This window comes from Blennius ocellaris (assembly GCF_963422515.1).
Source record: "Blennius ocellaris genome assembly, chromosome: 22".
NCBI classification, from domain to species: Eukaryota; Metazoa; Chordata; class Actinopteri; order Blenniiformes; family Blenniidae; genus Blennius; species Blennius ocellaris.
Window position 1 is genome coordinate 9,668,149 of NC_137671.1, and position 25,093 is coordinate 9,693,241.

The 25,093-nt window shown below is 44.8% G+C and overlaps 2 protein-coding genes across 2 annotated transcripts; both read right to left on the minus strand.

The window, feature by feature from the left end:
- Positions 1 to 1,419: 1,419 nt before the first annotated feature.
- Positions 1,420 to 7,333, minus strand: gxylt1b (glucoside xylosyltransferase 1b; the record flags this gene model as incomplete). Its single annotated transcript, XM_080518590.1, has 7 exons — positions 1,420 to 1,581; positions 4,357 to 4,529; positions 4,651 to 4,774; positions 4,975 to 5,226; positions 5,311 to 5,442; positions 5,858 to 6,068; positions 7,131 to 7,333. The coding sequence occupies 7 exons, from the start codon at positions 7,331 to 7,333 to the stop codon at positions 1,420 to 1,422; spliced, it is 1,257 nt and encodes a 418-aa protein (XP_080374716.1).
- Positions 7,334 to 8,313: 980 nt separating this feature from the next.
- On the minus strand, positions 8,314 to 23,464 carry yaf2 (YY1 associated factor 2). The gene is made up of 4 exons (XM_080518127.1): positions 23,332 to 23,464; positions 22,784 to 22,909; positions 11,244 to 11,399; positions 8,314 to 11,052 (listed from the first exon to the last, which is right to left on the minus strand). Exons 1-4 carry the CDS (start codon positions 23,355 to 23,357, stop codon positions 10,800 to 10,802), a joined length of 561 nt encoding a protein of 186 aa, XP_080374253.1. The 5' UTR covers positions 23,358 to 23,464; the 3' UTR covers positions 8,314 to 10,799.
- Positions 23,465 to 25,093: the final 1,629 nt, after the last annotated feature.

A 25,093-nucleotide genomic window follows, 5' to 3' on the forward strand; every position in this document is an offset into this window, starting at 1 on the left:
TTTATCAAAATTGCTTCCCCCCCCCCCCCAATAGAATCACTATTTCATTGTACATTTCGCTCATGAAAAATAAATCCCCTTCATTTATTCCCAAAACTTTAAGGATCCTGTTTTTCTGAAGGCACTGGTAGACATGTGAAAAAATGCTGCCCTCTAGTGGTTAGAATAGACATTCGTTGAACAGTTTCTACAAATAGAAAGTCTTTAATGTAAAAAAAAAACAACAACACACACACACAACGAGTCACAACATTTGGATTCAAACCCTTAAAAGTCCAAAATACATTCGGAGGTACAAAAACATTTACAAGAGGAATAGAACAAAAAAAAACTTTGGCATCAGGAGGAAATTTGTAGCTTATTCGCATAGTCAACAGCAAACTGGTATGTTTGTTTGCAGTTAGTGCATCACATGTATTTCCAGCAGATCTGTTGTCATTAGATGCATGACAAAAAGTACATAGGTTCAAGTCTTCAATAAAAAAATCCATAAAATCTGTTAAGTGAAATGAAAAATAACCCGTACGTGAACAACAACGTGTCCGCCTGTCTGGTTTGCGTGTTTTAATACAGATGAGATTTATCGCTGCTAAACTACTGCAATAATATTCACACGCTCAGCGATGGAAAGTGGAGAAACGACAGAGTTCCTGACCTGGCACTTTTTCTTCCCACGACTGCCGCCTATGATTTCTGAAAAAAAAAAATGAGAAAAGTGGTCCTGTGCATACACAAAACTGAGACCTGAGAAAGGCTTCTGTCCAGTTGTGGTGTCTCTCTTAATGAGAGTGCTTCTCAAGGTTCAACTAATTCTCCAATATGGAAAGTCAAGCGCTTCTCTTCCAAACCTTTTACACGGTTTCAGTCAGAGACAATAAGAAAAATATGAACGTGCCAGTAAAAAAAAAATAGAAAAGCACACACATTTAAAAAAAAACAAAACAAAACCCTGCAATAAAACAAGAGGATGAGGGAAATCCGGAGGAGTTCGGCAGATGAGTTTAGTCCTGTGCTTGGGAAAGCAAATGGCCGCCGCTCTACTTGATTTCAGGGATTTACGTCACACTCTTACCCAAAGCAATTTACAAGTGGAGAGCGGTTATTAGTCTCAGTCCGAGACGATCCCAGATGTCTTAAGAGAGCTTCAAGCTGCTGCTGCTCTCCAAAATAAGCCCCCGAAGCCTTTACTCACCGGTTGTCTGCGGTGTGGAAGTGGTTCGCCCGAAAAACAACTTGTTGTTCAAAGCAGACCGCGGGGTGTTTTGTCCACATCGATATCAAAAAATAAAATAAAATAAAAAACCCGTCTGCTACACCTTTGGCTGGCTTTGAAGATGAGCAGTTCAATTTCTAGCTAAAGCCTGTTAAAAAAAAAAAAAAAAAAAAGAGGCTCAGTTTCGTCGCTGTCCTTCATTTTGGTCACCGTCGGTGTGAAACCTTCCTGCTGATGTGCGTCACGCTGTGCGCCAGCCGCTTGGTGAGGAGTGTGTGCGATTTGCCACAGTAGGTGTGCGTTGTCTCCAAGAGTCGCTCTTCTAAAGGGTCCAACAAAAAGGTCAGTGGGTCTGTGCCGAAAGCGTACTGCAACGACAAAACAGGTCGTTAGTCGGACGTTCAACCTAAAAAATAAACCCTAAAAGTTTAAACATTCAATCTCACATATTAATTCAAGGGGGGAAAAAAGAAGCTTTTTGTGAATCTAAAGTGATTTCATGCTGACTTCCATTCTTCCCAGTTTCCGTTTCTTCAAAAAAAAGATCAAAAAATACGCTTTTCGCAGTAGCCGGTAGGTTTGGAGGAGCTGAAAAATCCAAAAATTGTAGTTCGAACCAACCAACACCCCCCCAGGACGAGTCTCTCGGCTCCCCGCTGCTCCGCCGGAATTGATCAGATTCTCTCGGTAAGCAAGCAAAGTGGTGCTCAGGGCAGCGCTCGAGTTTGAAAGATATTCCCCTCCTCCCCCCCCCCGGGTAAATTAAAAAACTAAATCCATGAGGCATGTTGGAACTCATGTGGGACTCGGGAGTCCGATTGGTCAGCCGGGCAACGCGTAAAGCGCTCCTGCGTTGCTGGGAGTCCGTTTTATGCTATAGGCTTACCGTCCAGTGATAACCTGGGATTACAGCAGGAAATTTCATGTCTTCCCAATAATGAAGGGGCCTTTACAATGCTCCGAGGAAATCAAATGGGAATTACCTTTTTTTTTTTTTTTTAACGCCAGCTCATTTGCTTGCACTCGGGTGTCTGATATTGGGTCACAAAGAGAACGGCGTCTTTACGAGCGCATACTTATACACACACCCGCCGGTCATAAACTCGCATTTACAGTTTGTGTATTGATTTTGTGCGGCTGATGGGGCACTGCTGCTGCACAGACTCCCAACTCCAAACGTACCACTGGCTGTAAAATTTAACTGCCGCTTCCCGGGCACAGCTTTTTTTTTTTTTTGTGGCGGGGGCGGCGGCGGGAAGGCGGAGATGCTTTACGACGGGACAGGCTGCGCGCGGTCGGCCGGTTTGGAGTCGAGGACGGGAAGCGGCGACTCGCCCGTCTCGTCTCCTCGCCTCTTTTGCGCGACGACGCCGGACGCGGATCCTGATTTACATGCGTCGTCCAGTTTACTAGCAGTATTAACTGCGACAATAATGAACCCAGTGAGAAGACGAACCTAAAACTTTTAACGGCGGATGGCTGCATCTCGACGCCGCTGACGTCTTTACCACCCTTTGTTGCAGGCTGACATGAATGCATTAGGCATTTTATGATGATGGATTGTCAACAGGCCTTGTGGTTAGTACTGTAATGGATGGGTGGATGGTAAACACTGATATTTCCACTGTAAGTGAACGTATCTCCGGTCCCATCAATCACCTGATGACATGTTTCCATGTAAATGGCTCTTTTCATTCTGACAACTCCTTAAGGAAAGTTTTACTATCTAATATTGAATGCAAACGAATTTCACATCTTGCTGCTGTTATTGTCTAAGAGGAGCTAGTGATGGTAGTAAAAAAAACAACAGCAAAAAAAACCCCACTCTGGATTATAATAGCAGATATACGTTTGTCTGGGTCGTTCACGCGGAGCCGCCAGTGTAGTCGTGTCCTGTTAATCTTTCACTACAGCCGATGCTGCAGAGCCTGCGGGGCGGCTGCAAGGGAACAAGCCCAAATGGATGAAACCGCGTGTCTGGAGATATAAACATGACAAATCCATACTCCTGGATCCTCCTGGCAAACACACTTTCATCACAAATCCATAAACGCATTGCTATTAGGGAAGAAATAAAAAGAAAAAAAAATGCTGTGTCGTGTTATGGAGCTGCTTCTGCCAGCACATATTGTACAGGTACACGTGTCTTTTTTGCCACAATTGATCCGACCCGACAAAGCCAAAGTCTTAACTGCAGGCAATGGATACGGTATGGATAAGCCATCACGCGGATTTATTGTCAATAGGAAAGCAATGAGAGTCCCGGCCTTGATGGCTTCATTAAGTAAATGCCACTTGTGTCGTCAATATCATTACACTGCTGGTAAGCAACCCATAAACATCCTCAAGGGGGAAATTAGCCTTCGTTCCAGCCTTCTGCTGGAGATTTGTGCTCCCGTAATGCAGACAACCTGAAGTCAGTGACACGTTTACTGTTTGGGGGGGGGGGGGGGGGGGGGATCAGCCTCAATCCAAAACCTAATCTCACAGGGTAAAGAAAGAGGGCAGCAGGTGTGTCATGGGGTTCACTGGCGGCTGTAAAAGCGGCCGGCTGCACCAAATTACACCCACGACACTTGGTGAGCCTTTTGAAACTTTTGAAGCACCCGAGAGACTTTCAACTGGAGGCGTTTGTTCCCGTCTGACTCGTGAGACGGGAGTGGAAAGTGAAACACACTGAAACCTGTGACGCAAACACGGCGCATAAGTGCTTCCATCAGAAAAGAATGAGCCGCCTCAATTACACTCAGCAGACTGCAGTACTAACCTGCTATTACTGTAATTACAGCAGGACTTTCAAGATTTTAATTTAGTATGGGTGACATTACAGCTCTGTTCCCTTAACATAGATATTTAAATGAATGGTTTTGATGCGGAAAATCCAAATATCTCTCGCGACATTCAAAGGTTAAACCAGAAAAGATTTCAATTTTAATATTTATACACCTGCAACTACTTCTTCCCCACTTTTATCTTCAGTTGTGTGTTTTACTGCGTCTAATCCTTCTGGTCTAATCAGCTCCACAGCATGCAGACATGAAATTAACAAGCCCATAGTGTGCACTACAGCTCAATTCACAGACCCTTAATATTAAAAAAAATAAATAAAAAAATCACCCACACACTTGTGGAACAGCACCAACCTTCTTAATGGCCTCGTAAACAGCCCGGAAAGCAGGTTGTTTGTAGTCGTGGTAGACGCCTCTGTTTCCATGCAGGATGTATATGCCGTCCTCCTCGGCCGAGACGCAGTTGCTGCCATAGATGCAGTGATCGGGGCGATAGTTCCACTGGCAGGGAAACTCCAGCAAGGACTCTGGATATTGAGACACACTTCTGTCAGCAAACCAGCATGACGATCCGGGAGTCAAGACTTGTGGCAAACGTGATAATCCAACTGTTGCAACAGTGGCATTAGTGCTTCTGTGGATTCTTACCAGGGTTGTAGTGGAAGATGATGTTGAGAAGGTCCTGGTCTCCCCAAGTTATGTTCAACTTGTATTTCTGGAGCAAAGGCATCAGGAGCTCCTCCCAACGCAGCCCCACTGATGTCATGTCATTCTGTTCATGCAAACGAGCCCAAATAACGATACAAAACCTACATTTCTCTTGAAGATCGTGGCATGGGGTCACAGAAGCATTAAAACTTGAGAGGAAGTTGGTCTCCTTCATTCGCCGGAGTGCAGATCAACTGCAATGAAAGGGCGACCCCTGGTGGCCGTTCAGGATAAATACAAGTGTTGGCAAGTATTCAGCCTCACCTTGAAGAACGTGCTCCTCATTCTTGTCATGTTCATGAGCATGACCCCCGAGTTGACGCCCGTCCGGCCGTAGAACGGGTGTCGGGCGAAGCGGTTGTACCAGGCGATGCGTGGCTCCTCATGCTCCGGCGCCATGGCGGCCAGCTGGGAGGAATTAAATTGGGACAGGAAGCCCCACAAGTCATCCACCGGCTGCAGGAAGACGATGTCCGAGTCCACGTACACGACGGAGTCCACGTCCTTTAAAATCAGCTGCAGGGACACAAAGACAGACAAAGGTCACTGGGGGTACTACTGTCGATAATAATTATGGTGACGTTCTGTTTACACACTCACTGGAAGGAAGAGCCTCTGAGAAGCGCAGGGTTTGAAGAGCTTCTTCCACTCCGCCGCGTTCTCACTGGGGAAGCTGATCGTGGACACCGAGTAGTTGAATCTGGAGCGGATAAACCCGGGCCACGACTCCAGCTGGAAAACACACATAGTAAGACTACGTGTGAGTTTGAATGGAACACGTCGAGCAATGATGAAACAAATTCTACTGGTGGAATAATCATGTTGAAATGTTAATATTTGATGAGTTGTGATCCTGTGATTAAAAGTGCAGCATCTAACAAAGCAACAACCCAGGGCTGGGCGATTCGGCCTAAAAGAAAATAAGTCTGATTTTTTAAAAAGATAAATTAGAGTTTTGATTCGATTTTCTTCCCCATGCATGTAAAAATGACTGCAGACATCAACTATATTGACAAAAGCGCAGCTTTATTGCTGTGATTGTCCTCATGAGTTAAAATTCATATAAACTACAAATTCAATAATCGATTAAGCCTATTTTTTTGCCCAGCCCTAAAACAAACCTTTTTCTTTTCTTTTTTTTACTCACAGCTTCCATGAAACTAGCATGGAGTTGATCTTCAGCGAAAATGTGCACATGAAGGCTCTTGATGCTGAAAAGCACCGCAGACTTGATCATGGTGACCGTCTCCTCCAGCCTCTCGCCACAGGCCACCACCGCCAGGTGCATGGCGGGCTCGGGGCCGCGCTGGCCGCCGGAGCCAACGGCCTCCATCTGGCCCTGCTGACGCATGATGTACCTGGAGGGAAAGGACGGAGACGAGTTCCAACATTGGGGTGTCAAACATAAGGCCCTTGGGACAAAACCGGCCCGCAAGACGCTCCAATCACGGCCCACCAATCAACCAATTATGAAAATTTCCCCCCAAAAATATGTCTATTTAAAAAAAAAAAAGAAGTTTCTTAATAGTCGTGGACACTACATCAGAGACCTGAGCTGTGATATCAGTGACGCTGACATGAACAATGGCAACCTAGATCTGCGCAAACTAGAGTCAAAGTCATGTTGTCAGGGTGAGCCTGTAAAAACGCGCATGCCGCAACAGCTGTAGGTGTCGTTTTCTGTACACATCACTTTATTTTGCATCAGAAAGTCTCGTTGAATCGATGCTTTATGTTGAGACTGTCGTCACTTTCCATTGTAATTTGTTTGCTTTTGCAAAAATACAGACATTTTCACCATGTGCACTCTTCGCCATGACAAAGAAAACCTTTCAAAGTTTTACATTTAAAAGGCTATTATTATGCAAGTCTGGCCCACTCGAGATTACATTTTTCATGTAAACAAAAATACAGTCAATAAAGTCACATGGCAACGTGGTTTTGTTAACAAACAAACAAAGCAGGTGTTTCTCAATTAGAACACCACACGTACTGACTGTAGAAAGCAGATCAAAATGTTTGATTAGTAATAGATTGCATTGCATACTCCAAAAAAAAACGTATCCGGAGATATCACTTCATTGCAGTAATGTAACGCGTTACTTGGAAAATATTTAAATCTATATCAGATGAAGCACAGAACTGTGCTGTGAGATTGTTAGGGATGTTTCTCATCGATAAACAATAAGCAGACCTGAGCAGGTAATCGATTACTCTCTCATTTCTCCACTTTGTCATCCACCTGAATGGGAACCAGCGTCACATTCCTCCACATCACAGCTGTTCCAGAAAACATCCTCCACCCACTGCCCCCCTCTGCTGCTACCATCTAAAATGCAATCGAATGCTTTTATTTATTTATTTATTTTTGCTTTATTTTCCGCTTCGTATCAGGAGCGATGTTTCATTCTTGATCGTACCGGTGGTACCAGTGCGCCTCTCGGGGCCCGGTCTTGTCGGCGGCCCCTCGTCTGGCTCCGGGGACTCTCGGTGGGAAGAAGCCCCTCTTCGCTCCGCTCCCGGCGGCCGACACGTCCGAGGAGAAGAGCTTACTGTAGACAAACAGGCCCGAGAAGACGGCGAACGCCGTGCACAGCATCAGTGCGCGCATGTAGCGCCGCATTATGGAGTTTGGAACTCGCAGCTAAAGTCATGACACAGAAGACGAGCGTTTGTTTGAGAGACTGTCAAGCTGGAGGCCGCGGCCGCGCACTTCCGGCTTGAGTTTACAGAATAAGATTCGAGAGCAACGTGCGCGAGTGGCGCCCTCTGGAGGAGCTGCGGTAAAACTGCAAATACATATCTTGCAGGATTCAGGATTTCTGCACGTATTCTTGCAAATTAGGGGGAACAATTATCCTCGTGTGGAGGTTTTTGGAATATGAAAGGAAACTGGAATGCCAGAAGAAATAGAGAACATGCAAACAATTCATTTAACCACCATCCAACTGAGATAATATAGATATAACTAGACACTCTTATCTAGTAGTTTTCAACACCCACAACATTGTTTGTTCATTTGCCTTCGGTAGAATGTTAACTATTTTATGCAATGACTTAAGTATGAACCATTCAACTATGTATTGATTTTCATGTTGGATTTTATTTTATGGTTTAGTGCACCAGGTCATATTTGCAACTGATTAGTTTGGAGTGGAAAAGGAGGGAGGTAACAGTGTGTGGCCAGTGTAGCAGAAAAGTTCCAAATTTACAGTATTTCTCAAGTCAACATTATTTAATGCGGTACAATTGACTTTATTATAAAGAAACCACACATAGAGGTGTTTCCTACACTGACTGATGTCTTAACAGATCCTTTAATTACTTCAGTCAGTCTTAACCATCCTTCACAACAACGTCGTGATTTCTTTTTGTCCGTCTCGCGTCTTCTTTTCTCCACTATTTTTATGCTTTTCTTTCAAAGGCGTCAGGGCTCCTCTTCCTGCCCGCGTCTCCGCGTTGCCGCTTGCTTAACGTGAGCGATTCCCTTGTATAGCAGAAGGTCGAGACCCTGGATGGGGGAAGGGTGGGAGCAAGAAGCAAAGTTGATTCCTCCTCCTCCTCCTCCTCCCCCCTGTCTCCCTCCCCCTGCTTCGGGCTGTGTGTCTGCAGCAGCCTTCAATGGGTTGCACCTCTGAAAAGCTCCATTCAGCCTGGCTTTAAGTGACTAGTCGTCTTTATAGAGGTGGCGGCTTTAAAAAAAAAAAAAGGCAATTGCAGTTTCATTAAGTGTGGGAATCTGGTGTTTGTGACTGGCAGGGGATTGAATTAACTAAAGTGTATACACGACAGCGAGTCATTGATAAGCCACAACTTGTAAGAGGGTATACGTCATTAACCTGTTATCCAATAAAGTACACATTTAAAATGCAGCATCCCGATACAAAAACTTGCAGTATTCACCAGATGGGACTAAAACACACAGAGAACAAGAAGCATGTTTCCAAGGAATCAAAGAAAATGTCAAACTGTGCATGAGAAAATGACTTTTCTGGTTTTTTTTGGGGGGGGTGGGGGTTGTATTTTGTAATTTTCTTATTCAGACATGTATTAAACAAGTCACACATTTCAAAACAAACAAGCATGGCAGAAGGAAAAAAAAAAAAAGAAAAAGAAAAAAACTATACCGATAAGTGACACCAACACATTTAAAGTGTCGTTTCATTTTTTTTTGTTTTTTTTTTGTTTTTTTGTAACAGCTCTCCAGTTCACATCCTAGTCCCAGCTAGAGCAGTGAACCTGACGGATTAACGTCCCCGACACATTAAACAATACTAAAACTAAGAGACACAGCCTGCCCCACAATATACCGAGACTGGAATAGTATCATGCCATGATAAGTTCTTAGGACGTGGTGCTAAAACGTGAAGTAAAAATCTGGACAATAACACTGGTATGATGGATAATACAACCACATCAAAACATCGTAGTACAATATTTTAGAAATAGCTATTTTTTCCTTATGCGTATCTCTACAGGTTTTATAAGTTATTGTGTAGTTAAGTTGATCGAGAGTCGTTCTGCTGGGAGTTCAAGTCAGCGCTGAAAAGCTTTTGCCGTGTTGCTACGTTCACTTTCGGAAAGTCCCGTCGCACTTTGCGAGACGTCGCCGGCACAACTCGTGAAAGTGCATGTCCCAAAAAAAACAAACAAACAAAAAACTTCAGCTCGCTTGTCACCGTCGCACACGCCGACTCCAAAGAGGACGGTTGGGTGGGGTGGGGGGCGCCGAAGCGGCTGGGTGTGTGGCACACGTGTGGCCCCTCTTTGTGCAGAACCGTGAGATTTAAAAGGCAAAATACCAGTGTCATTTTAGAGCCACGCCCCCCCTTTTGTCACCTTCTGCCATCAGTGAATGTGCGACAGTGGGAAAATGAAAAGATGTGCGTTTGTAAAGCTGCCAACATTATTGGTGCAGGTGCATCACAAAAAACAAGAAATTGATCGATTCAATTGTGAAAACAAAATGTATGACATAAGATCTTTTTTTTTTTTTTAATAAACCAGAGAACCTAACCATCACCAGGAAAATAGAAGATGATGCTGAAAGTTTTTAATTCAGAGGTTACGAGTGTAAAAAAAAAACCCAACTGCTTTTCAATGATTGCCTCATTTCTTGAGATGCACCTTGCAAATATGCCTCTTTCCTGTGGAAATCATGTGATTATTAAGAGGTTATTAAGTGATCGGTTAACTTTTCGGCTTCATGCAAAAACAAGGTGGCAGACTTGAAGTATTGCCAGAATGACGCTGATAATGCTAAACTACAAACGTAGCTGCTGAAGCTGCACTGAGTGATCTTGAGGGCAGTAGGAGATGTTCCGGGGGGGGGTGACTGTGGCTCGAGAGGAAACGACACTGGCGTCGTCCTTTCAGATCTTCCTCGGCGGGCGCCTTCATGCAGTCCTTTATGCAGCTCACTAATGCTCCTGCCCTGAAATGTACCCAAAGACACCAAATGGTGCTACGGAGGGTACGGTTGCTATGTCGAAAAAAGTTTCTCGACAGCCTGAAGGAATAAAACAAAGAAAAAAAGCTCAAGGGTTTGAAGATCAGGAGTGAAGGTTCGTTTCCAGGCAGGTAGGACACAGCTCACACTATTGGGCCACTGATGATGATGATGATGATGATATCTGCACATTTTTTTTAACGAAAATATTGATAAAAGGTAGGCGGGTCCGACAGGAAGATCCAGCACGCCTTTCCAAAGTTTGTCCAAAACACTCTTTAGAAATATTCCTCAAGTCAGTTCTGAAAAAGTTCGCAGTCAAACTGGGAGTAAATATTCTATCGGTGGACTTTGGGGCGTCGGTGCGGCTTCCTTCCAGATGAGTAGAATATATATATATACCATTTAAAAGGTCAAAAAAAAAAAAAAAAAAGAACTTCCAGAAGAGTTTTATATTGCTTTCGAGATGCAGAATTCCACTGCAATGGGAACCCATTCGACAGGAAAAAAAATAAAAACTTGACTATAGAAAATTGAGCAATCCCGAAGAGAATTGTGCGGCGTTGAGATGGGTGTGTGTGTGTGTGTGTGTGTGTGTGTGGGGATGGGGGGGGAAGAGGGGCTCTTCGACGTGGCCGACTCAGTGGGACTCTCCGTTGATGGAGCTGCCCTCGCCCCGGGGCGAGGAGGAGCGGGACAGGCCCTTCTCTGTGGTTTCCGAGCTGGAGCCGTTCTGGCTGTGGTGGTCGACCGACGACACGGAGCTGGAGGAGGTGGCCGGGGCGGACGAGGGCTTGGCCTTCTCCTTAAAGTCCGTTATGACCACCGTCAGGTCCCCGACCGTCACCTCCAGGTGCTGGGCGCTGCTCCGGTCGATGTTTTTTAACCTCGGCCTGGGGGCGGGTGCAACAAGACAACAGAATATCTGAGGGTGAAGGCTTTCAAACAACTTGTTGTTTTCTTTTTTTGCAAGATGTTATTGGAGCACACTCCTGGTGACAGCCAAACTCCGACATGAAGAGCACCTGGAGTTGCTGTAGCGCGATCCCCGCTGATCCCTCAACCCAGCGTCAAGTTTGTTTACCTCATCTTCTTGTGACTGTTCTTCTTAAGCGCCGGCTCTCTGTCGCTCTTCTCTCGCTCCACCCGCTCCTTCTTTTCTTTCTTGGGCTGCGAGGGCAACACGAACTGCTGCGTTACCTGCTGCTGAGAGACGAGCTGGGAGACGGGACGAGGCTTCCTGATCCACGGAGGGGAGGGAGGGATTGCAGGAGGAGGATTGAAGGGTGGAGAGAGAGAGAGGAAGGGAGAAAGAGAGAGAGAGAGAGCGTGGCAGATTAATGAGAGGGAAAATCACAGTGAACACATGGCTTCATGGTGGCGTACCACCGTAATCAAGAGCCAATAATCACTGCCAGTGCCGGTTAGGACGCTGCCGCTGAAATGTTCTTAACACTGGCAGCGAGCGGCGACACACAGGGAGAAGAAAACCCAGGATTCAGCCATCTGTGAGCCATGTACCTGCACGGGCTTGTTTCGAGCTCGTGGGGGGGGGGGGGGGGGGGGGGGGGCTCCGACAAGACGAGATCTGCTCTGGTTTAATGCAGAAGACGCAAGAGTGCAAAACAGATGTTTGCCCCAAATCTACCCTGAAACGTCTCATACAATCCTCTTCCGCGACGTGATAAACGTCGCTATCTGTACATTCTTACTGCTAAAAGGTTTTCCTTTTCGTGCATTCAGATAGATTTCGTGAAAAATGATGTGATGAAGAAGTGAGTAGTTATGGAAGGAAAGCACAGGAACACCTGAGAGGTGACTTTACACTAAACACTTGGTGTCATGGCTTATCAGTCACTGGTATTGCTTAATGTAATAAATTAGTTATAAAGCCACAATATTAGGCTCAGTGGGAACTGATTAGCGCTGTATTATGGTCACTTTGAGCTCAGCGGAATATATTAGGCCCCAAGTCAGCGTTTTATATTCAAAGTGGAAACAGATGAAATGTCCAGATGTAGAGATTTAAGTCCATTTGACAGATCCTTCTAAAGTGAAGACGATTCAGCTTTAAGGCTTCAGGTTAGATCAGAGCTCACTGGAAGCACGTGGAGCAGGAGTTTGCAGTCGGACCACTCGGCAAGAATATTCCACATTTGATTTGAGAACTCATGCGTTTCTTGGTGGAATTGACTTCATACATGCACGTTTTTATGCCTGCAGGTTTACATGAGTGATGTCAATGTCAGCCTCCACCACACAGTAGATACGGCGCCATAACAGACGAGCCCATGAATGAATGTACTGCTTCCTCTTGTAAGATCTTGATACCAAACACACTGCCTGACTTTTTTTTTTTTTTAATCAACCAAATTCACCCGAATGATTCCACTGTTCTGTAGTGACACATTCGATTTATCACTGCTTCACATTCACTTAAAACTCCAAGGAGAGGGTGTGGACTGCCATAAATTCTGTTAGTATTCAAGCCTGTGATTCGTCACAGGGCTTCTCATCAAAGGTGACAGTCTGTGGAAGTACCTTCTGTTAACAGTGCCTTTATACATGTCACTGCAGTACCTCCTTGTCGAGAACACAACTGAGCCATTCCATTTCTTGTTGGAAAACAAGTTGGTTTTTTTATGACGACAGTAAAGAGTGTCCAATAATTGCATCAGAAGTGAGGATAATTCAATATAACGGTGGAACATGGTGAGTGAATGTTACTCCTTGCAGCCTCATCGACGTCCTTTGAAAGTATCTGCCGCCTTGAAAATGATACATTATGCAACTGGTTTGGCAACAGTTTGTGTATGCATGGGGGCTGTGATCGTATTTCTGTGTCTGTGTGTGTGTGTGTGTGTGTGTGTGTGTGTGTGTGTGTACACACATTTGTTCCAAGATTGGCAAGAGGCCGAACCAAGAGGCGAATGTGTTGAAAAGGCCATCTGTTGGAGACGGCAGACACATCCACTGCCTCATTTTGCATGCACCGAAAAAAAAACTAAAAGAAAAAAACCCAACAACAACACATTTACACACAAACACACCTTGCATCTCCGTATGTACCTTACGCACACCTCGGCGGGGGAGGACGGAGGCTGTGCAACGAGTCGAACGTGGGTCTAAGTGAAAATGCATGAATGCAATCATGAGACAAACTGAGGCGCATTTGGGAATGTGCACATGACTGCACACGTGCATGCATGCATGCACACACACACACACATCACTGAGCGGACGAGACGCGAGGGCAGGATGAGAAAGCAGAGATTCCTGCGAGCCGTTTATCAGTCAAATTTGTAACTGAAGCTAAAATATATTCATGCTGGAAAGGTCGCGTGTCATTTTTCTGGGTCATTACGTCGCACAAGCGTAGAAGTTACATTTGTCAAAAAATAAATAAAAATTTGAAACGTAGGAGGGATTTGAAATATGTATATGCATGCCACACTGGTGTATACATTGCATTTATTTTTCCATGCCCAGACGTAACTGCCCCCTCGGTAAGCCTCTGCCAGGAGCTGCTGCTCAAGAACCATCTGTGAGTTAGGGTTGTTTTTTTTTGTCGTTGTTCTTGCAGCTCAGGCCTCGGTGCTGTTAGCCCACCATTAGCCTGCTTTGTGGGCTTTTCTTTCCATCACAAGTTTCTCTGACACTCTGAATTACTTGCCTGATCTCTGCTGCATATTTGGTCGTTTATAGCTGAAAGTCAAGGTTGCAGCCTTCTCCGTTTGGTTCCTGCTCTGTGAGTCGGATACGGCGGCAATGAGGCTTAATTGGTGGGATTGGAGCAGAATTCTGTTGTCATCTGGTCTTATACGATATGAACATGTCACTTATTAATATCAGGTGCTACTCCATTAAAAAGTGTGACTAATAGTCTATTAAATACGGCATGTTTACTATAGTGTTAGTAGAAGATTGATGCAGAGCAGAAACCATGGTTAAAAAGAAAAAAAAGAAAAGTGCGATAGAAAGATTTAAGTGCTTCCTAACCCATAGCTTTTCATGTCCCTCTGGAAAATGAATTCCCTAACCCTGGTATGGAGTGCACAAATATACAAGACGTAACAGGATTATTCTGAGCACCTAGACAGGTGTTACAATGTACTGACTTTTTTTTTTTTTTTTTTTTAAAGAAAGAACAAAAAAAGCTTTGGTGGCCTATTTAGTCTAACTTTGTAGGCTTCTCCCTGCTTTTCTAAGAGGAAACACATGATCCAAATCTCCTGGTCTGCTGTCTTCTTCTCAGGGCAAATCTGTTGTTTAACAAATCTGAGATGACCTAAATTGGGGCCCAGCTTCAAAGGGACTTTTTTTTTTTTCACCCCCCCCAGTTATCACTGCCTTCACAGAACTTGCAGTGATTCTAGCGAAGCTACAGTGAAATGCAAATGGGTCTCTTGGCCTACATAACCGTCTGATAGGGGAGGAGATGTACAGATCCTCTAATATGTCTGTCTTGTCAGCAAGATGCCGCAGAACTGCTGACACCTTTTTAAATAAAAGCAGGGGCCTCTCGACGTCTTCTGTTCTCGGAGTAATTTGCTCTCTCTGCTTGACATCTTTTAGCTCAATACTCCTCATACAGCGTCTGGCCGACCACATTCACTGACGCTCGCATACAAAACGATGACTGTCTAGAGAGAATCGACTGTCTTGCCCTCAGGACAAATGTCCCCGGCTTCCAAAAAAAAAAAAGAAAAAAAAAACCCTCTTATTGGCTGCCTCATTCATAACCTCCTTTGGCTGTGTTTGACGAATTTAGTTCAGGGCGTCATTGTGGACTCTGTGTGATTATTTTAATGTTTAATTAATGCGTGCTATTTTTGCTTGGAAACGCAATCAAGAAGAAGAAGGAAAAAAAAAAAAAAAAAAACGTAATAATGACTATCCTCGTGTTGAAACCTGAAAGACTGGCTGAGCATAAACACAATGCGGACATTCAATCCACGGCGTATTACAGCCAGGTTGATTCTCCCTGATAGAGCTCGCTCAATAAGCTGGAGGTGAAAGAGGAGACAGACAACCCCATATTATGGTGAGGCAGAGCAGCAGGCCCAAACAGAGCCACCCCTGATAACCCAATCAAGCAGTGTTTATCATCGCACTTAGGCCTTCACTCCCGCACTCCCTTTGAACACAAGAGTGTGTGTTTGTGTGCATATCTATTGATTTCCAAAGGGATTTCTGCGTCTAATGTAACAGCCTATTCTTTCTGGCAGTAATACTGTGTTGGAACAGTTGTTCCCAGTCGATATTTACCCCGCTCATGCCATCCACTCCGCCGAATCTAATGGAGTCCCACGCTGGGAAATTAGGACATTATGAGGACGGCTTAAACAAACCAAATTCTATTTCCTTCAGAGGAGAGGTATTAGAAAACAATGGATATTGATCACAGTGCCTTTACTGTTATTCTTTGTCACTTGATAAAAGAAAGTGATCTTTTGCCTTCGCTTCAATCAATCCAACCAGCCTCACGTTGGTTCATCCTGCTGAAGTCAATTCCAGCTTCTTTCCCTTTAATTCTGCTCAAGGTTAATTTAAAAAAGAAAAAAAAAAAAGAAGAAAAAAGAAATCAGGCCTTTTTGTAACATTTCCAACACTAAAGTGCAAGACTTGCACGACAAATAAAACAAGCATTATTCCCACTCTTCACTTTCCCAGCAAAACACTTTTTACAGTTTAGGCACGAGCTCGAGGCAAACTCGTTTCGTCTTGCCAAATGAGGGCCGGGGCGTCAAAACGCTGCCACTCGTCCCTCACATACTTCATCACTGGCAGGGGAACTCTGCGTGACCCCAAACTCCAAAACTCCAAAACACTCACACTCACTCGATCACTCTCCCTCTGTTTTATGCCCCCCTCTTCTCCCCATTCCTCATCAACCCGCTGACCTCACACTCTTCCACTGTCGGCCTCAGTTTGAAAACAGGACATTTGCAAAAAATTAGGCCTGTGAAGAACCGATGCGACACAGAAGGCCGTAACGTTTGGTGCTTTCCCCTCCCTGTTTCAGATTCTGTGTGGCGTTGGTCTGGTGTCCTCCCACGGCGCAAAATCATGCATTTGAAGTTAGTTTTCGACTCTAATCTACACCTTTACAGAACAACACAGGTGATTTTCGTTTCAGAAAAGCGTTGCGTTTTCTCTGCAACATTTTGAAAACGATGTCCATTTACACGGAATAAATGCTAAAACATTAATAATAATGAAAATGCATTCGTCTGGAAAGAAGACAGCACTGCATTGTTACGACGCGACTTTCAAATATAAAAAAGTCCCGGGAGAATACGGACTGGGCGTCATGACACCGTTGGAGGCAAACGCTGTTATTTGTCCATCTACTGAGCATGTGCAGACCAACTAGTTACTAAAGGAGCACGCGCAGTAGTAGTTGTGTTTTGAGAGAGTGAGAGTGCTTTCGAAAAGTTCCAGTGGCTCTGAGCTTTTGTGGGCATACTCAATCGGGACTTATTAATCTAAAAGGTAGCAAAGCAGATTATCAGCCAAAAATATTCCTTAATTACTGTAATCAACTACATCCAGATGTCCAAAACCCACAGTTTGCAATTATTAATATGTTGGCGTTGCTTTTTAAAGGTGTGAGGAAATAATAATGATCTTGGATTTGAAATGTGTCTATGTGTTTTATGAAATTTGCTCTGGAAAATGTTTACAGTGACAGCGTGCGGGGAAACCGAGCAGATCTGGATTGCTGCAGATGTTTGTGCTGATTGCTAACATTTATCGGGGGGGGGGGGGGGGGGGGGCATTGTGTGATGAGCAAACAGCCCACGGGACAGCTGACGCGACTGCGAAGCCGGCGCCGCGGCCACAAACAAATCTCATCTCACTGTTCTGTGATGATTGCGAGATCATTGTGAAATTGCTTATTTTATGCCCTGTTGAGCACCCTCGGTCCAGGTGTAGGGGTGCGCTTGGTGTGTACGTGTGTCTCCATCAGCAGGTTGTATGCTGCTCCTGGGAGCTCCTCCAAACCCGATGATTAATGCCTTTCCCTGCCTGTACATGCTGGCACTGTGTGTGTGATTGTGTGAGTGCATGCGTGTGTGTGTTTGAACGAGAGAGAGAAAGAGAGAGAGAGAGAGACAGATGGCTCTCCACGTCCTGTGGTTTACGACACCTTCCACAGCACACTGGCCATACTAGCCTACCTTCTCCTCCCGCACAAACACCGGCACGCACGCCGCGAGCAAGATGTCGTGCATCAGTGTCACCGCAGTAATTACGGGCTCATCGCGTCGCCATAATCTTGAGCCGCTGTGACGCGATAACAGCCAGCGCCATTGTCCGCCGCGTATGCTCAGTGTTTGGATGCAGCGCGAGCGCCAGTGCCGGTAGCCCACGCAAATCACGCCAACTGTGTCACTTATTAGCGAACGCGATCAGTTAAATGGGACGACAAGAACGCGGATCGCTGATCTATAGAGTCACTGTAAAAAGACGCCACTTACAGCCGCTATTACATTATTGCTACAGTTACACTTTTTTTTTTCTTTCCCCCATATAAACACCAGCTCATAAAACGTGTTTATGTCAAGAGAGCACATTAAAGCAAGGCAATAACAGATAATCACTGGCGAAGCGAGGACTATTCAAATTGTGTAACAGTTTCTCAAGAAGGTGCGACTAAGTTACGCATCAACGGCATTACTGGATGGCGAAGGCAAAGCAAACAATTTTATTACAATCATTTCGTAAGAAAAGACATAACTCCAAGCTGTTTCTCTCTGCCGCTTGCACATTTTTGCATAATCAAAGTGGGAACTGCACACGAGGAAGAACAAATACTGCGTTCATCTGTTGCTGCTTGCTGGTAAAATACCTGTAAATTACACAGACTTCATCTCTCACCTGAGCTCTAATATGGCTAATGAAGTTTGAAAATGGCATTTCTGCTGCCCTCGATGGGATACTTTAATCAAGCATTCGAATCCTGCAAATATAAACTCAAGCAATGGAATAGATAAATAAAATGGATTCATTTTGTCCTCAGGAAGCGCTTCATGTATAATGTAAATATTGAAACGGACTAATCTCGCAGTTGCACACATTTTCAACAATTCTGTTATTTTGAAGAATAACAACTATGACAATTAATTAGTTTAGGATGGTTTTTTGTTTTGTTTTGCAGGAGATCAAATTCAATCGTCACCCCGTCCACGCGGCTCTCTCCTATGACTCATTATCTCTGTTTGGCTTATTCACAGGCTGCAGCACAGCCGACTGATCGTTATCTGAGATTCATAACAGATATCGACACGAACCAATCACTGTCTGGATTGATGAAGTTCACACAAACTCTGCAGACAAGAGATTACGGATATCTGCAGTCTTCTTTTTTTTTTTTAAGGGAGAACTGAAACACTGCTGATGAGATGAGAAATGTCGCAATCAAATTCATTGTTTTAATCATTTTACAAGGAAAGACTCTTGGAGCTACAGATTAGGACAAGATGAGACATTAGAAGATGTCACCTTGAACTTTGTGAAACTATTATTGATGTGCTGACATTTCTCACTATTTTCGGACGTATTCTTGGAGTGGATGTCTCGAGGAGAAGATAACCGACAGGCTGATCGATAGGACGTATTGACTGAAAAGGTACCTGCCTTAATACACGGTCACAAGGCCTGTGCTGCTTTTCTTCAGTTTTGGGGGATTTTTTTTTTCTGTTGTTTTCAAGCGTGTCAGTCCAAGATTCCTGCAGCGGATACTAAAATAGTCATATTTCCAGCAGGTGGAACAACCGCGATCGAGCCAAAAGCACAATTACAAACCCAGTTTTCAGTCCATGGACTGCACATGAACTGTGAGGGCGGGTTCTGCGGAGGACGATAAAATCAACATTTAACCAGCCAACTGCTGACAGGTTCCCAGCCAGCCGGGATGGCTTGTGCTTGTTTAGGTGAAGCCGACGGAGAGAAAAAAAAAAACACACCCTGCACATCAGTCATCCTGTCACCGACAGACGCATTAGGTTAAGTTCAAGCCTCCCAGATAAGAGAGATGCAGAGAGGGAGAGACAGAAATAGAGCAAACAGCAATCACAGAGCGATGGAAGAGATGAGAGGTGGAGAGGAGGTGAGCACCAACAAGAGCGAACTAATAGGAACATGATCAAGCTCACTGTCCTGACCTGCAGGACAGCGAGTAGAAATCTAATGCTGCCAAACCGGCTGTGTGTGTGTGTGTGTGTGTGTGTGTGTTTCCCTGGTGGGTCCGACTTGTCAGAGCTCGGCTCGGCGAACAGATGCAGGTGGTGAAGACACCAGAGAAGGTCACACACTCACACATACGTACACACACACGCTACTATTTTACGCCCTGCAGAACTTGGCTGAGGTTGACGTTTAAGATCAACAGCTGTCACTTAGCATTACTTCACACGGAAGACTTGATTCCAAACACCAGGTGGAAGAATTAACTCGCTTATTTTTCTTTTCGTTGTGTAATCTAACCATTAGGGCGACACATTAATCCGGGTCGGACGACCATGGGCGCACGGCGAAGGCCCTCGGCCCGTTTGCTCAAGGACACGCCGCCTCGGTATTTCAGCCGACGCGAGAATCAGACCTGTGACCTTGCACTTCACTCATCAAACTGCCTCTGTGAGCAGCACACCGCCGCACAGCGACTCCCATCTATCACGCTTGTTTTCAAAGGCTGGAACCGAGCCCGAAGAGTTGCAGGAAGATAAAATGTCTCTCCCCACTTCTACTCTGCAAAGTCTCAAAGTAATGAGACCGCACTGATGCTATGATCCCAAAGCTCCTCTAAGACTGCTTTAATTAAATACTGTAAGCTCACAGCTTAAAGTAGAAGAGCAACATATTTTCCTTTTTTTTTCCAGAGAAATCGCCAGGTTTGCAGCGGAAGTGCATTTCCTCTGGAGGAAAGTTATTCCCCGCTTGTTTAAATATTGTTGTTGTCTTGCTTAAAATGTTTGTGCAGGTATCTCTTTTGTCTTTTTTGACGACCCCCCCCCCCGCGATAGAAATTTCCAGACCGCTGACAGAATTATTTGGGCATCAATCAGTTCCCACTTTGTCAAACTGTCTGGCTCTTCCATTTAGTCAACCTCCTTCGATAAGCGAGTCCCATTCTGCTGATGTATCCCCGCCTGCGGTCGGACTCGCACAGCCCCCGTGGCATGCGTTCAATCAGGCTGTCGGCTCCGTGCCCCTGCAGTAGATCATCTCCTCACATCGCGGGGCTCTGCTCAACCTCGCCCTCATAAAACATTTAAATATTCATCTTTGGCGGCGTTCTACATGCAAACACTCATTCTAAATAATTTCACAACCCCATCCTGGACTGATTTGATCTTTTTTTCCCCTTCTTCTTTTGTACAGTATTAATGACCTCTTGTTCTTGCAAAATTATAGCCTCAGCAAGGGGAAGTGAAATTTTAAAGCGTGGAGGTGGTGCTCTTAAAATAAGCTGATTGGAAGTCAGTTCCACAGAATCCACATTAGCAGTGACCTTCAAGGCTGTGGGAGACTTCCTCTAACCACTGGACGCCGCCTCCCTTTGCTTGAGTCGAGCATTAATTCATTACTTCACAGCAATGGCTCAGTCATGCTTGTTTAGCAACCGGGGAGGGAAATTGCCTCGTCCCGCATTTATATTCTGCATGTTGTTTGCCCTTTAGCACCTTGGCTCGCTCGCCGAGGAATCCACTTGTCTGTTGTGTTTGGTCAGTCCCCGGCCGCCGACCACCTGTGTGGCCGTCTTTGCTGCAGCGCTAGCGCGCGTTCTGGGGCGCGCGGGCCTTGTGGGAACCGTACATTCAATATGACTGAGGCGCTCCCGCAGCACTGCAGCTGGGATGACAGGAGGTGATTAACATTAAATAAGACCTTCTAACGGCCGTTTTCTTGAGGGTTGGTTTTCAGGGTTGCAGCGTGCAAGGTATTTTTATTTTTTTTTCCCGGTTATTGTGTTGTAGCCCGACAGAAAATATTGTCACTGAGCCTTTGGTGACGCGAGGCTTCACACAGGCGAAACGGCTTGGACAGAGTTGAGTGCCCTCAACAATCAACCCTCTTGTGCAATAAGCGGGACCCAACGATAACAGCAAGTCGACTCCTCAGCCTGTGTGTGAGCAGGGATTGCACACTTCAGTGTGTGTGTGTGTGTTTGAATACAAGTATGTATGCGGTCATGTGTAAAATCTGCATGTTTGAGTGCAACCGTGTGTGTATGTGTGTGCGTGCGTGCGTGTGTGTGATGACAGCAGGCTGATTAAGCTGTTGCATAGTAATGAGCTATGGCTGTCTGTCTGGCAGCTGCTCTGACAACCTCCTTTCACAACTGGCCCTCCCACACACACATGCACACACTCGGGGAATAAACACAGCGATCTATGGCGAGCACCAACACAACCTCAATTGTGAAGACAGGCATAAAGGACGACAACAGCTCTGGTCCATCGCTTCTCATCGCTGGGAAGAACAAAAACAAAAAAAAAAAGTGTGCTAATGCAGAAGAGGAGAACTAGTGATGCGTTAAAAAGGCAGATCATGTAACACACACACACATGGGTTCATACAGTCCCCGCTAACAGCTACACATCCTCTTCTTCGCCCTTTGTTGTGTTTTCCTCTTGATAATGACTTCCACTCAGGAATAACAGTCATTTCCTGCTTGGAATCACTGATGTCAGGGGACACATCAGCCACGGGGGCAGGGAGCGCGCGCATACGCGGGTTTCACGCCGTGCATTTGTATGCTTCAGTACCTGTGCGCGGGGTCATGCGCACATCTATAAGACGCATCCAGAACCCGACACCCCCCCCCCCCCCGTCTGTTACACATATCTCCAGGGCAACAAGATGGATGCGTGCGCTTTAAAGAGCCAGCCATCCGTCTTCCTCATTTCACTGAGGTCAACGTAAGCTCAGGGGTGAGAAGATGGAGACTAATGCGACGCCTGTGAGGAGACGCGAAACGGCACAATTTGCAAATTGACTCCATGTTTGTTTTCATGCACAAAGACATCAAGTGGATGCAACTACTGTAAGGTACGCGAGGGATATGAATAAGCAACGTTTGTTTATGTTTGTACACCAGGACTGCCAACTTTTTATGATGCACAGGTATATACAGAATTCTTGGTCTCATATAAGGACATGTAGCATTTTCTTTTAAGCATATTAAGTAGACTTTACCTTTTTTTAGTCCTCGGCGGAAATCTTGTTGGTGTTGCTCAAGAGTAAAGCATAGTTATCCAAGGAAATATAAATGAATAACTACAATATATACACTACGAGCAGGTATTGACAGTACAATTACTATTTATACGTGTTGCAGAGTTTGATGGCTACAGGAAAAAAGCGTTAAATGAGTTTTCTTTTTTTAAATATGTGGTGTTGATACTTTTGACAAGCCTAACCGGACTACATAACATGGTAATATCTCCAATTATATTCCTGATGTCCTCATTGTGCATGTACAAAAATGGCTCACAGGGAGGTTAGTGATGGAGAACCACCCCCCTGATGCCCCTGGATCCCCCACCAGCACCACCACCACCACCACCACCCCCCCTCCCCTGCAGATGCAGATGCAGAAGATCTCCGTCCTCTTACCTTGTTGATGTCCCCTTCCTGACATCACACATCATGCACTTAAAAGCCTCCGCCGTGTTCTTGTACGTGCACACGCTGCAGTCCCAAAACCCCTCGTCGGAGGAGGGCTTCGGTTGACGCTTCGGCCTTCAAAGACAATAAATATAGGGTAAAAAAAAAAAAAAAAGGGTGGGGGGGTGGGGGGTTAAAGGGAAAAAAAGCGTAAAGAGGCGGAAGGGGAGGGAGAGAGAGAGAGAGAGAGAGAGAGAATGGGGCGAGAAAAGAGACGAGTGAGTTGAGCTCTCAGCCGCGGAGGCTATCGATGGCAAACATCTGGGTAAGCCTATAGGATTTAGGAAATCATCTGCAAGCGCGCTGTGATCCGCCACTGTAATTGGCGATGAGGTTTTAACACACGCACACACATACGCACACATGCAGCGCGAGAGCGGCGCGAGGGGGGGAGAGAGACTGTAGAGAAAACCAATTTCTTCCCCCCCGCGCGCTCGCCTATGTCCGCTCCCCTCCCCTAAGCTCGGTTATTCGGGACGCGCTGACTCGCTGGTTACCTTGTCGGACTCCTCTTGTCGCCCATGCCAGACCAGGGTTTCTCTGGAGGTGGTGAGACGAGCAGAAGTCTTGTTATTTCCGATAATTTCAGCAAAGAAACGATGCGCCCGTGTCGCTCGGCTTCCAGCTGTCGTGGAAACTCCGCTTGGGAAAAGGTCACGTGACTGGCCGCGGCCAATCAGAGGCGGGGTTACTTCCCGAGGCTGACATTCCTCTTGATGAATCAATGTGGCGTTCACAGACCCTCCGGAAACGGCCGCTCCCGTGCAAGTTCACGTTTACGCCATGAGTGTCGAACATACTGCATGTGGGCCAAACGGTCCAATTCAAAAAGTTAGTGCTTTCTTTTTATTATTAAGGTTTGTGCTTTTTTCTAATTATTCACAGGGGATTCAAGTTGTAGCTGCAGACACAAAACAAATGGTGATCCGATTACATTTGCGTCTTGTAAACAGTTCTCTCTGATCAAATTACCTCCACCCAACAAGGTGTAACCCTCTTTATGATCCAGTCAGGTTCCTTGCCAATGGCATGTTGAATTGCTTCCCAATGCTGGAAGCTGGGTGTGTATGTCTTTCATCTAATGTCACCACGCCACATGATTTATCTTTTGAGATCTTTTGAGACATAGATCATGCATGCTGTGAAACTTACCCGACTGATGCATAAACATGCTTGTGTTATTTTCTTCAAGGTCACCCTTTGAGCAGGTAAAATGCCTCTCTGAAGCTGCAGTTTCAACAGAAATGCAAAAGGAGACATAAAATGCAAGATCCACGACCTTTATTGTCATTGTGCAGAAGCAGACAATACGACAGTAAAATAAAATCTGCTCAGTTTTAAATAGCAGATGCTGCGTTAAAATAGAACAACAGCGAAAAAGGTTAAATTGGAGGTACACATTTATAACAGTGAGTGTATATACATCCATGATGCTTCCTGAAAAATGTTGCAAATGGTTTTTACATTTTGTTTTACTACAAATATACAATTCACTGGATTCTTGTGTAAGATTGTTAAAGATGGCACAATGGTAATTATTTTTCTTATTTTTTTTAAACATTTTCAATTTGTTCTTTGAATAAAGAAATATTGCATCAAAATGAAATGTTCCATATGTCTGTGTACCTATCTGCACTAAAAACAAAAACATTTGAAATTATTGGATTAAAAAAAGGTTCTTATACTTTAGCTGTGAGTTCATTGGTGTGGCTTGCTCAAGGTCATATCCGGAATATATCAGTACTTAATAGTAATATTCATTTTGAATTGGAATGTATGGGAATAGAAATAATGTGCAAAAACACATCTCATTTAAGAAAAAAATGTAAGCAAAGTGAAAAAAGAAAATAAAAGATCAGAGTTTGTGAACATTGATGTGTATTAAATAGTGTTGATGTTACTACAATCAACTATTCAAAGATATTTTCACACATCTAAAAACACAGAGGAAGTTTGGAATTTGTTTTTGCAGAAATAGGTAGCCTAAATAATCAAATTAATTAATAAATGTTCATTTGAACAAACGCCCACTGATAAGCAGTTTTTTAATTTTTTTATTTTAGGGAAAAGGCATTGGGTCTTTGTACAAATGCTACTTTCATGGCTTCACGTTTAGTGAACTCCACCTGGCCTCTTGTCTTTCAGCGTTATTAATTTCATACAGCAGTTATACAAACTTTGTTCCCCAGTGTTGTGGTAATTTCCGACAGCACTTGAACGCAACAAAAAGCACAGCCTCTATTATGCTGCGTCTTGAGC

Bases quoted from the DNA above. Each gene is read 5' to 3' on its own strand.
- yaf2 (XM_080518127.1), bottom strand. From the start codon at position 23,357: ATGGGCGACAAGAGGAGTCCGACAAG. The intron at 11,400-22,783 runs GTAAGAGGACGG...TCCGTGGATCAG, and splicing joins AGGAAGGGGACATCAACAAG to GAAGCCTCGTCCCGTCTCCC. The intron at 11,053-11,243 runs GTAAACAAACTT...ACCCGCCCCCAG, and splicing joins AACAGTCACAAGAAGATGAG to GCCGAGGTTAAAAAACATCG.